This window comes from Propithecus coquereli, unplaced genomic scaffold (assembly GCF_000956105.1).
Source record: "Propithecus coquereli isolate 6110/MARCELLA unplaced genomic scaffold, Pcoq_1.0 Scaffold351, whole genome shotgun sequence".
Classification (NCBI taxonomy): Eukaryota; Metazoa; Chordata; class Mammalia; order Primates; family Indriidae; genus Propithecus; species Propithecus coquereli.
The window spans coordinates 1,946,094-1,961,129 of NW_012149186.1; the positions used below are offsets into that span (position 1 = coordinate 1,946,094).

The 15,036-nt window shown below is 60.6% G+C and overlaps 2 protein-coding genes across 2 annotated transcripts; both read right to left on the bottom strand.

Annotated features, from left to right (window-relative positions):
• Positions 1 to 3,389: 3,389 nt before the first annotated feature.
• On the bottom strand, positions 3,390 to 5,567 carry ADIRF (adipogenesis regulatory factor). The gene is made up of 3 exons (XM_012651259.1): positions 5,395 to 5,567; positions 3,786 to 3,848; positions 3,390 to 3,600 (listed from the first exon to the last, which is right to left on the bottom strand). Exons 1-3 carry the CDS (start codon positions 5,453 to 5,455, stop codon positions 3,494 to 3,496), a joined length of 231 nt encoding a protein of 76 aa, XP_012506713.1. The 5' UTR covers positions 5,456 to 5,567; the 3' UTR covers positions 3,390 to 3,493.
• A 4,875-nt stretch (positions 5,568 to 10,442) lies between these two features.
• Positions 10,443 to 14,785, bottom strand: SNCG (synuclein, gamma (breast cancer-specific protein 1)). The gene is made up of 5 exons (XM_012651260.1): positions 14,615 to 14,785; positions 13,787 to 13,828; positions 13,356 to 13,483; positions 10,894 to 10,965; positions 10,443 to 10,614 (listed from the first exon to the last, which is right to left on the bottom strand). Exons 1-5 carry the CDS (start codon positions 14,733 to 14,735, stop codon positions 10,594 to 10,596), a joined length of 384 nt encoding a protein of 127 aa, XP_012506714.1. The 5' UTR covers positions 14,736 to 14,785; the 3' UTR covers positions 10,443 to 10,593.
• Positions 14,786 to 15,036: the final 251 nt, after the last annotated feature.

Here is a 15,036-nt window from a genome sequence, read left to right on the forward strand (position 1 = left end):
TCCCTTTCCTTCTCCTCAAACCATTTGTCCTCGTTCTTCTGATGTGGCCTTGGGGACAAGTGCAGAGCTTTCAGTAACTCTTGGCCAAGGAGACCCCAGAAATACCCTAAAGCTGAGTTGTTGGCCTGACCTCCCTCATCATGCCCCCTCCCTTGGAGATATCCTTTGTAACTCATTAACAGGCATAAGGATGCTACACAAGACAAAGCTTTAAACCACACCTGCAGGTCCTCAATTTACTTAACAGATCACTTGAATCTGGGTACATGTCCAGTGGCTTGTCTCTGATTAGCAGACTTCCTTAACTTAAAACATTCCAAGCCTTTAGACAAAGCTTCATTTCCTTAACCAATTACAAATCAAAGAATCTTTAAACTCATCTAAAACCTATAAGCCCCACACCCGTGACCCCCGCTTCAAGATGTCCCACCTTTTTGTGCCAAACCAATGAATACCTTCCATGTATTGATTTATGACTTTAGCCCATCTTACTGAGATGTATAAACCAGACTATAACCCAACCACTGTGAGACCACTTGCTCAAGGCTTCTTGGGCATGGCTCTAGGCCATGGTCCTCGAACTTGGCTCAGAATAAACCTCTTTAATTATTTCACAGAGTTTGGCTCCTTTTCTATTGACAGAGTTAAATACAAGGAAAGCTCATCCTATCAACTAAAAATGGGCAGTGAGGAAGGAACGCTGTCCAGAGAGATTTATTCAAGGAAACGTCCTCTACTAGCAATGTTATGTTAGTGACTTTGTGTCTGGCTAGACGGGGAACTGGGATTCGGAGAATTAGGAATTATTTGGGGGATTGGTAATGGAACACTGGATCTCTGGAGACCGGACTGAGATCCAACGAGGTATAGTGGCACAGCCCTCTCCTCCTCGACCAGTCTGGGCTCAACCGGCCTCAAGAACCTCAGTGGAGACAGGCCTGGGCACATATAGGCTCCCATGGGCTCCCCTGGCACTGTGCCCTCTGTGTCCCAGACATGGGCAAAGGCATGTCCCACCTGGCCCTGCGCTCCAGGGCTTACAGTGGAATAGTGGCACACAGGCACAGGCACGGTGCCACGGGAGCACCAGCCCCGCACAGCTGGGGACCAGGCGGAAGGGGCTGCATTGAAGAGATGGCTCCATGTGAGCCTGAAAATGTGAGGACTTACTGTCATCTAGCAGGAGGACGAGAGGACAGTCATTAATGTATTCACTCAGCGGTGCTGCCCGAGCGCTGGGCACTGGACAAGCACTAATTAGTAGAAGGGACTTGGTTGCAGCCCCATGAACAACCATCACACAGAAGCACATGGGAAAATAACGGATTAATTGATTGTGACTGCGAAAAAAGAAGTACAAAGGATGTGAGAATGTGTTGCCAGTGGCCTGGCCCATTCCGAGTGTGTGAGTTTGCGTGTGCGTGTGTGTGCGTGTGCGTGTGCGTGTGTGTGCGTGCGCGTGTGTGCACCTGCACCAAGGCGGCTGAAAGATGGAAGAGCAGGAGCCAGCTAGGCCAGGGAGGCTTCTGCAGAGCATTCCAGGCAACAGACGCAGATGCGAAGACGGCAGGGGCATGACGGGAAGGGAAGTGAATAAAGAGCCGCGTGGCCGAGGCGCAGAGGGAGGGCACGCCGGGAGAAGAAGCGGGCCAGGACTGGCTCTTTCTCTAACCCGCTCTGCCCTACTCAGCACGCCGTCTCTTCCGTAGGCTTGTCCCTGCTGTGGCTGTACGTGGCTGCTACAGTTCCAGGATCCTGTCTAGCCTCAAGATGTCCAGTGGAAGACAAAGGATGCTTGTCTTTTTTTAAGGCAAGAAAAACCTTTCCTAGAAGCCCCGTAGCCCTCAAACCTGACCTCTCCTCCCCTTGGCCGCGCTGGGTCACTCCCCATGCCTAAGGCACTCACTCACAGGGAGAACACGTGAGGTCCCCCCCACCGCCGGGGTATCCCTACCCCTGAGTCACGCAGGGGACGGACGCTGACCAGAAAGACCTTGGGGCTCTGCCAGTTCGCCCCCACCAGCCTCCGTGGGCGGCCCCGAAGCCGTCTCTCGCGACCCCCGCGCCCGGATACAAGGGCTCCTGGAGACCCTGGAAGCGCCCCCGCATTGCCCCAGGTGTCTCTCCCAGGACCTTCTCTTGGAGCCACAGGCAGCAGCCTTGGCTCATTTTGCAGACTTGGGGAGACCTTCTTTTGGGGGCAGTCAGCAACAACAAAGAGCTGAGCATGGGGTCGGGCGGGACCTGTGTCCCGCCCACGGGAGAGATCTCAGAGCGTCAGCCACAACGAGGCCTGGGCTGGGAGCGGGCTTGGGGACACTGCCGCCTGCAGGCAGGCCCCGGAGGGCCCGGAGAGCCGGCCTTGAACGGGCTTTCGAACCGCTTTGTCCCTTAAATCTTCCCAGAACTGAGAAATGCCGCGTAGTCAGTATTTTTGAATTGAAAAGGGAAGTCTCCGAGTGCGCTTGTGAGATCAGATCACAGGTGGAGGGAAGAACGCGGCGACGCGCCGGGGTGGCGAAGAGGAGCCGGGCGTGGCCGCCGGGGGGTGGGGGTGGAGGATGAAGGGGACGGCGCCCGGCGCCCGGGCTGGGCCTCATCCTGTGGGAACGGTGAGTCACCCATCAGCAGGGCGCACCCAAGACTGCGGTCGCGTGCGTGGACACGTGCCGCGGTGGGAGGGAGTTCGGCTTGCTGGAACCCAGTCCTCCGCGGACCCGCGTTCCGGACGTGAGGCTACTGGTCTGTCTCCAGGGAAGGGGCACTTAAGGGAGGAGGCTTGTGCCCACGCGCGCGCACACGAGGCCCTGTCCCCGCGCCGTCCGCTCCCGTGCACGGCCCCGTGCGCCAGAGCCCCTCCCCAGAGGGCGGGGCCGCGCCCGACCTTACAAAGCTGCCGCGCGGCGCCGCCCGGGGCTGGTGCAGGGTGGGGACCGCGTAGACGTCCCGCGGGCCGGGTTGGGGGAGCAAGGCCCAGAAGCCGGGCTACTGCGATTCTATGTCGCTCCCGCCACCTCACGCCGCCTGAGGTCGTTAGGGACGGCGGCACGGGCGCAGCTCGTGGGGAGAAGTTCCCAAAGCCCCAGCCCTTGCAGCACCCGCCCGCCCAGAGCTGAGCTCCTCGAGGATTTGGGGACGGAGTAGGGCTCGGCCCGGGAGCAGGGGGCGTGGCTTTGGAATCAGGGGCGGGGGCTGGGGGGGGAGCACGTACCTAGATGGGGGTTGGGCTGCGGGAGGCGCCATTGAGGGGCGGGAACCGGGTGCCTTAAACAGTCCGTCTGGGTTTCCGAATTTGGGGACCAGGACTCTGGATATGGGAGCTCTGCTCTTGGCGGCGGAGGACTGGGCCCGGTTTCCGAGGAGGCATGAAGTGGACACAGGGTGGAGCATGAATTTTAATGTGGGGGCAGACCAAGGAGGCAGCTGGTGACCAGAGCGTGGGGCCAGGCTCGGCTGCATAGGGCCTGCAGTGGCGTCACCCTGTCTCCCTCTGTCATTTCATGAGGCCTAATTTTTTCGCGAAACCTGAGTAGGTGTCAGAGGCCTGCTTAGCAGTCTTGTCGATGGTTTCCTGGGTGGCGGTGGCCAGCTGGTCCATGGCTGGGGAGGGAGAGGAGAGGTAAGGGTGTCCATGCAGGGTTAGCATGGCCAGGGTCTCTCCCCAGGAATCCTGCCTTGGGGCACTCTGGGCAGAGGACCTTGCAGAGGAGAGGGTGTGCCTGGGCTGGGGGTGTGTTGGAGCTGCCCACCCTCCCTGCCCTCCCTGCCCTCCAGCCCCACCAGACCTTGCTGCCCCGCCTCTGTGGCCTGATCCACCACCTGCTGAGCTTTTGCTCCGGCTGTTGTCACTGAAACAGAGAGATGTGACCTTGAGCCCCAGTTGAGGCACCGCTGACCACGGGGGTCCCACCATTGCTGCACCCCCTATGCATTATTTAGAGTAGTTTGTCCTATAGGTCCAAGGGGTGGATGCCAGTGAGGTGAAGTCCCTTACCCAAGGCCACCCAGCTAGCAAGGGGCATGAGCCTTTCCATGCCTCTGAAGAGTTCTTGTTTATTTATAATGCTGGGCTCCTCCCCTCTGGCCTGCTTCCCTTCCCTTCCCCAGGCTTGCTGAGAAACTGTGGGACAGAGGAAGGAAGGTGGGGCAGGGCCAGGCTGCAGCTGCCATCGGGGCTGTGGCTGCTGCTGGACATTGCCCAGGAAGACCCCCTATAACAACTTCTCCCCTAGAAGCCTGGCCCAGATGCCTGAATCCCCACCTTCAGTGCACTTGGCCCTGGGCCTCTGCTTTTGCAAGCTCTCTCACCACCTCCTCCCTCCTGAGGCCCGCCCCAGAGAGCACAAAAGCAACAAATGCCAGTGCCTTCTTGGACAGGCAGCTTAAGGCATTGGGAGACCAAGTGCTGAAACTTCCAAGGTCAGGCCGTCTGCTCTGGACCAGGGTTTCTGCCTGTGGTGAACGAAGTTTTTCAGGTGCGTCAGCCTGCTGGGTGGGCTGACAGGTGGCTGCGGCCTGCAGAGATCCGATCCATCCTTGCTGCCAGATGGAAGGGGCTTGCCTTACCCAGAGCCATCCTTGGACGAGGGCTAGGCTGGTCCTGGGTGTGCTCACAGAGGGTCTGACCTGACCCATCAGAAAGCCACAGAGAAGGAGCCTTTGCACCCAGCTCACAGATGGGAAAAGTCTGGAAGGAAGGGTCCTACAGACAAAGGCTTCCTTGGTGGCATTGTAGTCTCACCGGGAGAACTGTGGGCTTTCCCTGGGGCACCGATGAAGGAAAGGGTTGGTTAGGACGGTGTCTCTTGACTGGGATATGGAGAGGAGGATTGAGAGCTGGAGTCCCAAGAAGTCTGGGCTAGATGCTGAAGAGCCAACCCGTACTCCCAGCCCCGAGAATGTGTAGCCTCGGGAATAAGGAGGAGAGAGCTGGAGGTGGAGGGACTAAGGCTGGGACCTGCCCTGCCGGGTGAGAACTTAAAGTAAGAAAACGATTATTTTTCGGGGGATGAGGGGTGGTGTTGAAACAAATCCCCGTGGGGTCTGGAGCAGCCTCCCCATCCCATCCTGTCCCTGGGCGGAGACCCCGGCAGGCGGAGGTCGGGGGCGGAGCGCGCTCTCCGCGGACCTTCATCCTCGCCTAAGGGCTAGGGTGGGGCCGCTCCCCGCCCGCGCCACCTCCTCTGGTGGGCCCGGGCTCCTCCGGCGCTGCCGTTCCCAAACCTCACTCAGGCCACATCCCTCCGCTGCCCGCCCCTCCATCCCAGGGGAGGGGCCCTCCCGGGCCTGAGCCTCCGGTGTGCGGACTTGCGGGCTGCCTAGACCCGCGGCTTCTGCCCGCGCGCCTCCGGGCGGGAGCCCCTGCCTGTGCCCCAGGTGGCGCACAGTCCTCACCCGCTTCCTGGGCCGTCTGTTCCACCTGTTGCTTCAGATCCTGCAAGCCCTTGCTGGCCATGGCTGCTGGGGGTCTGCGGGGTCGTCAAGGGCAGTCGCAGCAACGCTGGATCTTGCCCAGAGCGGCGGCGGCGAGCGCCAGCTCCAGTTTTTAAGGCGCCCCGGGGCCGGCCCGCCCCGCAGAGGGGAGGAGGCGCGGGGCGGTGTCCGGCAGACAGGCTGGGGAGTGACCGGGCCCTGCTCCAGGCTCCGCGAGCCCGGGAGCACATCCTGGCCTCAGGCTGGCCGCGGTGGGAAGGGGACAGTTCGAACCCAGGTCCCAGGAGGGGCTAAGGACTGCAGGGGGCCTGGGTCTGGGGTTCAGAGCGGGATCCAGAGAGGAGCTGGGGCAGGAGAGGGGCGCACACACCTCCCTGCACCTCCGTCTCCGATCCTGGGCATCCCCCAACCGGTGAGCGCAGGGTCAGTGCCGGGTCTGGAGCTCAAGGCTGGAGTTGACACTAATAACAGCAGCTGCCTTTTATTGAGCATTTCTCTTGCGCCAGGTGCTACCCTAACGCTCTACAGTCTCTTGTATAATCTTTACAACCACCTGATGAAGTGGGTGTTTTTATTTATAGCATCAGTTTACAGGGGGAAACTGAAGCAGAGAGAGGGCGAGTTAGGTCTCACCCAAACTCATTCGGCAGGGACTCGAATCCGCGTAGGTGGGCTGTAAACTCTAGGGCCCTGGCAACAGCCGCGCCAGCCAGCCCGACACCCGGGTTCGGGCACTGCAGACTGGCCATCTGCCCAGTGGGCCCTGGGACCGAGCGCATGCATACAGGGGAGGGCCGGGTAAAGCTACCCCCAGAGGGCGGGGCACCTGCTTGCGCACCTGCGGACGGTGCAACCCCAAGTGGAGGGGGAGAACGCGGTCCCCCCGTGCCTGGCCTGAGCAAGGAGATTGCCATCGGTCACCAGAGCCTGATGAGTTAGGCAGGAAGCACGGCTCAGAGGGGGCAGGAATGCGCCCTGGCCGATCGGGTCATCTCTCCTGCCGGGGCGCGTGGGGATAAGGGACGACCTGAGGGGCCAGGAGGGGAATTAGGAACCTGAGCTTGAGTGGAGAGGTCGGGGATCCCGGGGGCAGCAAAAAGACCCGCGAGGCACAACCCCCTGGCACACAAGAGGCGTGGGTCAGGCCTCACACTGCCCAGCGCTGTCCTACTCGCGACGGCCTTTGGAGCCGGGAGCCCACGCGGCACACCCTCTCCGCCTCTCTGGGTCTAACTCTTCCTCTCCGGGTCTGTTTGTTGCACCTCTGCTGGAGGCTCCCCTATTCTGAAGCTCTGGGAAGCCGCCCCCCCCCACCCGCCACCGCGCCACTCAGGCCTGTCCTGCCTGCTGGTTCCCTGCCTTTAGTGGTGGAGGGTCAGCCTCTGGTGTGGGGCGTCTGGAAGCGTGGCACAGACACAGCGCACCTAGGGCATGGATTCATGGAGAAGAGGTTACCCCTGAGCAAGCCGGAGAGGCAGGCAATGAGATTAGGTGCAGGAAGGCGGGAGCACCGTTGCAGACAACAAAGCAGCGCAATGGCCCGCCCAGGCCCAGCCCCTCCTGGCCCTGCCCTGGCTGCAACGGCGTGGGGGTGGGGAGGGGGGCGGCCTGCTCGCTGCCAGAGGGGGAGAAGGGAGCCCAGCCCAGTCCCTATCACAGCCCTGCCAGCCCTCCTCAAGACACTCGGGCCAGTCCCTGTAGCCAGGAAGGCCTTTGACTGCTCTAGTTAATCGCGGGGCCGCTGATGCTATTTGGAACCAGGCCCGGTGACGATGAGCAGACAGAAAGGCAGCAGCCTCTGTGGGAGAGATAGCCAACCCCCAGCAGGTGATGGCAGAGACAGCTCAGCATGGCCCTAAGACAGCAGACACTGGAGTCACTAGGTTCAGATACCCCCGGGGCAAGTCCCTTCCCCTCTCTGAGCCTCATAACAATTTCCCCAAAGTGTTTTTGTGCAGATGAAATGGGTACCGAACACTCACACAGGACCTTGCGAGAGGGGAGGAGCCCTGGGGCGCGGGGATGCGGAGAGGCTGAGGAGAGAGGGCATTTCGGTGGTCCCCTGATCTGCACTTTCACTTTCTGGAGTTTCAGTTATCCGCTGCTGGGGCTCAGAAACCGCTACCCCCAAGCATAGTGCTTTTCCAAACTGAAGAAGCCTCAGGTCTCTCTCGCCGTCTCCCCTCCCCGCATCTCATCTCTCAGTCCTTAGTCTTCCAAAGCACAGGGTGATGCTCTGCGGTTCCCTTATCTGCCAAAAGTCTGCACCTGCCAAAGAAGAAAACCGCCACCTCTGGTCCCTTCCCTGGGTTTTCCTTAACTGAACTCGTACAGGAAGAAAGTCTGAAGTCTCAACACACACACCTCTACAGACTTTTGTCACAAACCATTGTCTGCTCTGAAGGCCGAACAGACTTGTCCCAGGCCACTATATGTTCTCCAAGCCCATTGAATTTCCCTAAAGATCATGTGCTACCGCCTAAAATCATCCACACTTCTCCACCCTTTTTCCCATACGACCCTCTGCACCCCTGTGGGTGGTGGGGCCACTCTGATTTTCACCCCATGCACTAATAAATGTGTATGCCGTTTCTCCCACTAATCTGCTTTTGTGAGTTTATTTTTCAGTGAAACTTCAGAGGGCAAAGAGGAAGTTTCCCTTGGCCCCTACACCAAGGTCAACCAAGGTCAGACGCAGTAAATGGAAAATTCCAGAAATAAACAATTCATAAGTTTTAAATAACTTTTATTACAGTATATTGTTATAATTGTTCCATTTTATTATTAGTTATTGTTAATCTTTTTTTTCTTATTTTTCTTTTTAAATAATTAAGGGGGAGGCGAGCCCAGCTGGGCTGGCTCAGATGCAGGCAGGCGGCAGGGCTGAGACCAGTGGGTTATTGTTTTTTATTGTTGTTGTTGTTTTTTCCCCTCTGCGCCCCCCCATTCCCCAGTCATTGTTAATCTCTTCCTGTGCCTGATTTATAAATTAAACTTTATCATGCTGTGTATGTGCAGGAGAAAACATAGTATGTATAGGCCTCGGGACTGTCGCGGTTGCAGGCATCCTGGGATGTTTGGGATGGGGCAGCGGAACTACCGGACTCCTCTGGGGAAGTGAGACGCTGCCTCACAGGGCCCAGAGCACGTGGCAGGGGCTTAAAGGCAAAAAGCACTGCAGGTGCCTGTGGGCTGGGGAAGGGGCTTCCTGGAACAGGCAGATGTGGATGTTTGTCATTTGAGTCCAGCAGTAGGCCCTGAGTGTGTGCATGGGGGTTGCGGGGAGCAGCAGGGACCCTTCTAGGCTCTTTCAGCAGAGGCAGAGGGAGCCTTCCGAAGGCTGTCCCCGGGGACCTGGTGTAGGTGCCCTCTCCCCGACCCCCAGTCACCTGAGCTGCCCTTGCTCCTCCTTGCTTTCTCTCACAGCCCAAAGAGCTTTCGGGCACGCCCAAGCCCGGGGTGGCCTGCTGCTGGGGCACGCACAGGCCTGCTTATGTGCATGTGTCTGGGCCAGGGAGCAGGAACACCCCTCACTGCCCTGAGCTGCTTCCAGACCCTTCTTCACTCCTGCCCTGGCAGGGTTTGTGGGGTAGGGGACCAGCAGCCCCCTGCTCCTTTCTGCTTCCTCGGTGGATGCCCAGGGCAGCTGACCAGGGGACAGCCAGCTCAGCTGTGCCGGCCGCCTTGACCCCTGCTCCCCGCTGCAGAGGCTGGCTGGGGAGGTGGTGTGGACAGGCAGTGTCTGGAGTCAAGTGTGTACTCAGGCTCTGGCCCGGACACCCAGCACTGGAGGCCTGGGGCAAGTCCCTTAGATGCTCTGAGCCCAAACTGGCTGGGTGTCAAAGGGGAGTGTGGGGTCCCCAGGGAAGCCAGGTCTCTGTTCAGCCAACTCTGAACAAGACTGCTGGGCACGACGCAAACAGCCCTGCATGTAGGACATTGACCAGCCCAGTCCCTGGGTTGTTTTGGCACTTTGGGTACGGGGCACCTGCCACAAGTACCCTGGAGCTTGTGCTGTCCCAGTGGCTGGAGCAGAGAATGGAGGTCGACCAGGTGGCTCTGGAGCAAAGTCACCTGCGCTTGTGCCCAGTGTCCTGCTTCTCAGCTGAAGTGGGAGCATACAAATCCTACCTGATAGGTTTGTTCTGAAGATTAAATAAGGTAAAATGCTCAGAACGTACCCAACAGACGCCTGGGAAGAACTCAGCAAATGTTAATTTTTACTGTTTCTCTCTCAAGCAAAGCTTACTCTTGTGCACCTCTGCTGCCATGGTTTTTAATGACACCTCACAAGCTTCTGGGTGCAGGAAGGGACACCCCAGCTGCAACTCCAGAAGGGAGCTTGAGGCTGGGTGGGGCCAGGCAGGAAGTGCCCTGAGGTCACCTCGTGTCTCTGCTGGGGAAGGTGCTCTTCATCTCACTGTGGGTGTAGACTTCACCATCTTTGACAGTTCCTCTCTGCTCCAGGGAGGGCCTTAGGTGACCCTGTTCCCTGCAGGACCCTGGAGCCGTGGACGTACACCGTGGGAAGGCACAGGAGCCGGTCCTCACCTCCTGCTGACAGTGGGCTCCGGGAGACAGAGTGGGCAGGTGGGGCCACCCAAGGGTGAGCTAAGGCTGCTCCTGCAGACAGACAGGACCGCGTGTCCTGCCGATTGCCTGGGGGAGCTGAAGGCAGGGCCACCTACTCCATGTTAGAGGCAATGGGTGAGTTAGGGCAGAGGTGTTCCTGATGGCAGTGCCAGCTCTCATAGGTTCCAGAAGTGCCCAGTGTGTCCCTGTAGGGTACCTGGTCCCATCAGCAGGCTGAACCAGTTCCGTTCCTGGGAGGGCCCAAGGGGATCTTCATGGGCTCTGTGGCGCAGAGAGGAAGCATGGCCAGCAGTAGGGCTCGAGTTTTATTTGGAGTCATACACAAAAAATAAATAAATTCACAGCAGCATCTGTGGGGTCAGAAGGACCAGAGGGCAGAAAGGGCCGAGGGAGGGCGGTGCGGGCGGCACGCACGGCAGCTTGGGCGGACGGGCCTGGGTGGCCAGGCGAGGGGCGGGGAGTGTGGGCAGCTGCAGGTCGCACGCCAGGGTGGCACTCTTGTGCCAGGAGGGGGTGGGGTCCAGGGCAGAGGAGTGTCCTCGGGCCTCCGAGCTGGCTTGCAGCCCTCTAGTCTCCCCCACTCTTGGCCTGGAAGAGAGAATGACCCTCACACACAGCTCCAGACCCCCGACCCTCACTGGCCACCCTGAGTGGCCGGGGGAAGGTTGTCACCTGTGCCCCCTGCCTGAGGGGTCATTCGTGGGGGGATCTCACACTCAGGTCCGGGATTGGCCCTGCCCACAGTCCCTGTGGGGGCTGCAGGAGGTCGGGGGACCCCACAGACCCTGAGAGGGAGGCGGCGAGTCTGTGGAGAATGGGGACCCTACCCAGAAGCCCTCCGTGGTGTACCCCAGACCCATCTCCTACCTCCTCAGCCACTTCCTCTTCCTCTCTGGCTGCCTCGTCCTCCTGTGGGGGAGCAGGTTGCTTCAAGTCATCCTGTAGGGGAGCAAAGGGGACATGAGGCCATGTGGAGGACGCAGGGACCCGCAGCTGCCCTGCAACCAGGGCCTCATCTACCCTGGCCTCAAAGACCAGCAAAGGGGCTGGAGGTGCGGGAGGTGTGGGAGCCAGACTACAGCTGGGGCTCTGTCTGGCGACACCAAGGCTTTCTGGTATCACCCCCCAAGCTGATCCCTGTCTCTGGGCAGCCCCTGGTTGGGCTTCCTTGATGAGGCAGCCAGTGGGGTGGGCTGAGGTGGGGGTGGGGGACAGTGGCCCCTGAGCCCCAGGCCTGACCCTACCCACATGAACACATACCTTTGCTCTGCTGAGCCCCAAATCAGCCCTAGGTTGAGGGGTGTGTCATCAGTGCTCACACAGGGACCCTGCAGCCAGCGGGGCTAGGTGTCCAGCTCAAGGCCTCAGAGCTCAAAGGAGCAGGGCTTGTTGGCCTCAGGTTAGGCTTGCTCCAGGCCCACTCAGGTCCCCAGTAGCATGGGTCCCTCTCCCTGCCTCCTGGATGGGCTCTGGGTGCAGGCTGGTCAGGGCTAGCAAGGGTCACACAATCCTCTCCCACTTCCCATCTTCTTCTGTCCCCCTACACTCCAGGCCAGCCAGACACTTGACCCGAGTGGTCATGACAGCTGGTGATCAGCCTGGACACTGGTCTCAGCACCTATCTCTGGAGGTTCCTGCCACCTCTGTGCTGCCACAGGACTGTCCTGCCCTTTGTTGGAGTGGGGCATGAAAGGACAGAACTTCAGAGCTGGCCAGGTTCTCCAGGGAAGGGCAGGTGGTCACCTGCCTGGTCCTGCTGCCGCAAGGGTGGTGATGAGACCCGTGGAATGCACAGTCGGTCTGCATCCTTCTGCGGTTCTCTGGGGGTGAGTCATGACTGGGTTTTGGGTGTCACCAGGAAATCAGTCTCCCTTGGGGCAGCTGGGAGGGCTCACCAGCCTTCCTCCAAGCTCCTCGAGGAGGGCCCGGGCACCCCCACCCCAGGGCCTCTTTTGCTGGGGGTGGGCAGGGAGGGGGTCTCCCAGGGCATGTATGGGTTCTGCCCAGGCACTGACGATGATGACACAGTCACCTTCATTTGTTGGGTTCCCACCAAGAACCAGGCAGATCTCTTCATGGGGGTCCTATCCCTGCCTCATCACACAGCCCACTGAGACAGACACTTTTGCCCTCGTCTTACAGATGAGGTAGAGGAGACCCAGAGAGGTTACTTGGCTTCCCAAGGTCACACAGCTAGGAAGGGGCAGAGTGGGGACTAGGAGAGGAAGCAGCTGCCGACTCCTAGGACGTGGAGACCCTATGCTGGCCCTGGAAACAGACACTTGGGTGCACCCCAGAGCCAGGGGCAGGGTGGCCTCTACTCTTCCACCCACCCACTCCCAGGTTCTCAGTGCTGGGAGCCTCAGACTCCACTGCCCAGGCGGCCTGGGCCTGTAGCAGGTAGGGGAGCTGGAGACAGCACCCGCCACCCCCACCCCCGCCCCAGGTTGGAATCTCAGTCCCCCACCCCACCACCACCTACACTGCCGGAGTCTCTCAGGGCACAGGCCCCGGTGGTGAATCCAAGCTCGCGTGGACTCGCCATGGGACCTGGGACACATTACTTAATCTCTCTGGGCCTTAGCGTCCACCCCCTGTCTCATGGGATTTCGATCAGACTAAATGAGCTAATGAGCGTAAAATGCTTAAAGCAGAGCCTGCCCTGCGATAGGCGCTGGGACAGCTCACCTGGCCAACACCCACCCCAGGGGAGCTCGCCACTGCTCCCGCGGTCTCTGCTGCCGGGCCGAGCACACACATGCACACGCACGCATGCACGCACACAGTGCACCCGTACACACACAGCACGGGCACACGCCGGCCCACACACAAAGGAGGCCGCAGAGGGTGGGGTCAGGCCTCACTGCCTTCCCACCACCAGGGGGCGCCGCTTTCCTGCTGCTCCCCGGAGCGAGGCCCCGGGACGGAAGCTGGACCTGGGGGCGGGTGGTGACTTGGCAGCTCTGGCCTCGTGTCCACTGCCCGGGAGGCTGCCTGTCACCGTGTGAGGCCCTGTTGTCACTTACAAAATGTGGTATCTCCTAAATGCTGGGAGCCACACAGAGGGCGTGGTGTTGAGTCTCACTTTCCTTGTCTATAAAATGGGCCCACAACACCCGCCTCACAGGGGAGGAGGGGTGAGGATTCCAGCTGGGAATGGGTGTGAAATGCCAAGCACGGAACCCCGCTCCGCCCCTGGCACACAGCCGGCGTTGAAACTGAAGCTTCCGTCTATCTCCCTGTGTGCCCCAGGCAGGGTACAAAGCCCCCTCCTTGGCTGGCCTCCCTGGGCGGAGGACAGATGGGCCAGTCCGAGGGCTGGGGCTCACCTTGCGCACCACCCCAGAAGTGACCGCGATGTTCTCCGCCTCCTCCACCGTCTTGGCGGCCACGGTGTTGACGCTGGTGACCACAGCCTCGCTCACGGCGTTGGCCTGCTCCTTGGTCTTCTCAGCCACTGTGGGGGGACTCTGGCTAGTCTGGGCCCTGACCCCTCCCCACCAGGCTGGCCCTTCCCGGGCACTCAGAGCCCCGGCTCTACTGGGACCCTTGGCTGCCCCCTTTCTGACTCCAGGGCAGCTCTAATGCTGGTGGCGGGAAGGGCAGGCCCACCCTGGTCTAGCCTGGGGGTCTGGGTCCATGTAGGGTTTGGGCGCACAGTTGGGAGTGAGGGAGGACCCTGGGCTTGGGCCCTCAGTACTAGGGTACAGAAATCCCCGGGGTCCCAGCCCCCATGTCCCCCAGCGCTGAGGCTCCTCACCTGAGGTCACGCTGTGCACGACACCCTCCTTGGTCTTGGCTCCTGGGGAGGAAGTGAAGGCATCAGCCCAGGACCACCCCTCCGGGTGTTGGTGGTGTCAGGGCAAACACCACAGAACAGCTGACAGCTGGCCCAGCTGCGGGGTCAGTAGGAGGTGAGGAAGGTGTCTGGCGGCAGCTGCCCCTTCAAAGGGCCACTTCCTGCTGTGTCTGGAGGAAGTGGACGGATGGGAAGGGGACAAGACAGGGTGGGGGACACGAGAGACCAGGCCTGAGGGGGACACTGGTTGGACTCAGGGTCTAGACCCTGTTGGGGTGTGGCCCGGCCTCAGAAGCAGCAGCAGCAGGACAGGGCGGCCAAGCGCTGAGTCATCAGCCTCCCCTTCCTCCTCTTGAGGGGGCCACAGGGGGATGGGGCGGGTCAGACACTGAGCCTGGGTCTCATCTCCCCAGCCCAGCCCGTCCCTCTGGGAGGCGTGGGGACCTGTGGCCTGGCTGCTGGCCGCAGCAGCTGCCGGTGGAGAGGGCGGAGAGCCCACCTGAGCACCAGAGTGCTTCGGGGGCTCCAGCTCCAGGGAGCCCAGTGTGTCCCATGCCTTTGTGTGTGCACAGACAGGTGGCCAGCCGTGTCTGCCATCTGAGTGTCCCTCTTGCTGTTCTGTCCCAGGTACTGTGGATGCTCCAGGGCTTAGAGACCCTGGCTTCACAGCCAGGGTCTCACCCCCTCCCAAAATGCCTCCCTGGGGCTGGGAGCAAGGTCAGGCCAAGGTAACTGGGCACCCCACCCTCAGGCCACCATGCGGCCACGCCCAGCCGCGCCCCCACTCACCCACATACATGACCCCCTCCTTGGTCTTCTCGGCTGCCTCTGTCACCCCCTGCTTGGTCTTCTCCACGGCACCCACCACGCCCTCCTTGGCAATGGAGAAGCCCTTTTTGAAGACGTCCATGGTGATGGACAGGGCCGGGCTCAGCTGCTGCAGGCAGGACGGGAGCCGGACTCTCCCTGCGAGCTGCGGGCTGGAGCTGGCGCGAGTGCTGCTGCAGTGGCTGTCCCCGCCGCTGCCTCCTATTGACGCGATGAAATATTGATGCGGAGGCCAGCTGGAGCCCAGCCAGCCCGGGGTGCAGGGAGGGAGGGAGGGAGGGAGGCCTGCCCACACTTTCCCCCAGGGTGGGGCAGCAGGGGACCCTGCTGGCTCAGCCCTGTCCTCCTGCCCCTGCCCTCCAGGAAGGGGATGCAGGGGGCTG

Bases quoted from the DNA above. Each gene is read 5' to 3' on its own strand.
- ADIRF (XM_012651259.1), bottom strand. From the start codon at position 5,455: ATGGCCAGCAAGGGCTTGCAGGATCTGAAGCAACAGGTGGAACAGACG. The intron at 3,849-5,394 runs GTGAGGACTGTG...TCTCTGTTTCAG, and splicing joins ACAGACGGCCCAGGAAGCGG to TGACAACAGCCGGAGCAAAA. The intron at 3,601-3,785 runs GTCTGGTGGGGC...CTCCCTCCCCAG, and splicing joins CACAGAGGCGGGGCAGCAAG to CCATGGACCAGCTGGCCACC.
- SNCG (XM_012651260.1), bottom strand. From the start codon at position 14,735: ATGGACGTCTTCAAAAAGGGCTTCTCCATTGCCAAGGAGGGCGTGGTG. The intron at 13,484-13,786 runs GTGAGGAGCCTC...GTCCCCCCACAG, and splicing joins CGTGCACAGCGTGACCTCAG to TGGCTGAGAAGACCAAGGAG. The intron at 10,615-10,893 runs GTAGGAGATGGG...TCTCTCTTCCAG, and splicing joins AAGAGGAAGTGGCTGAGGAG to GCCAAGAGTGGGGGAGACTA.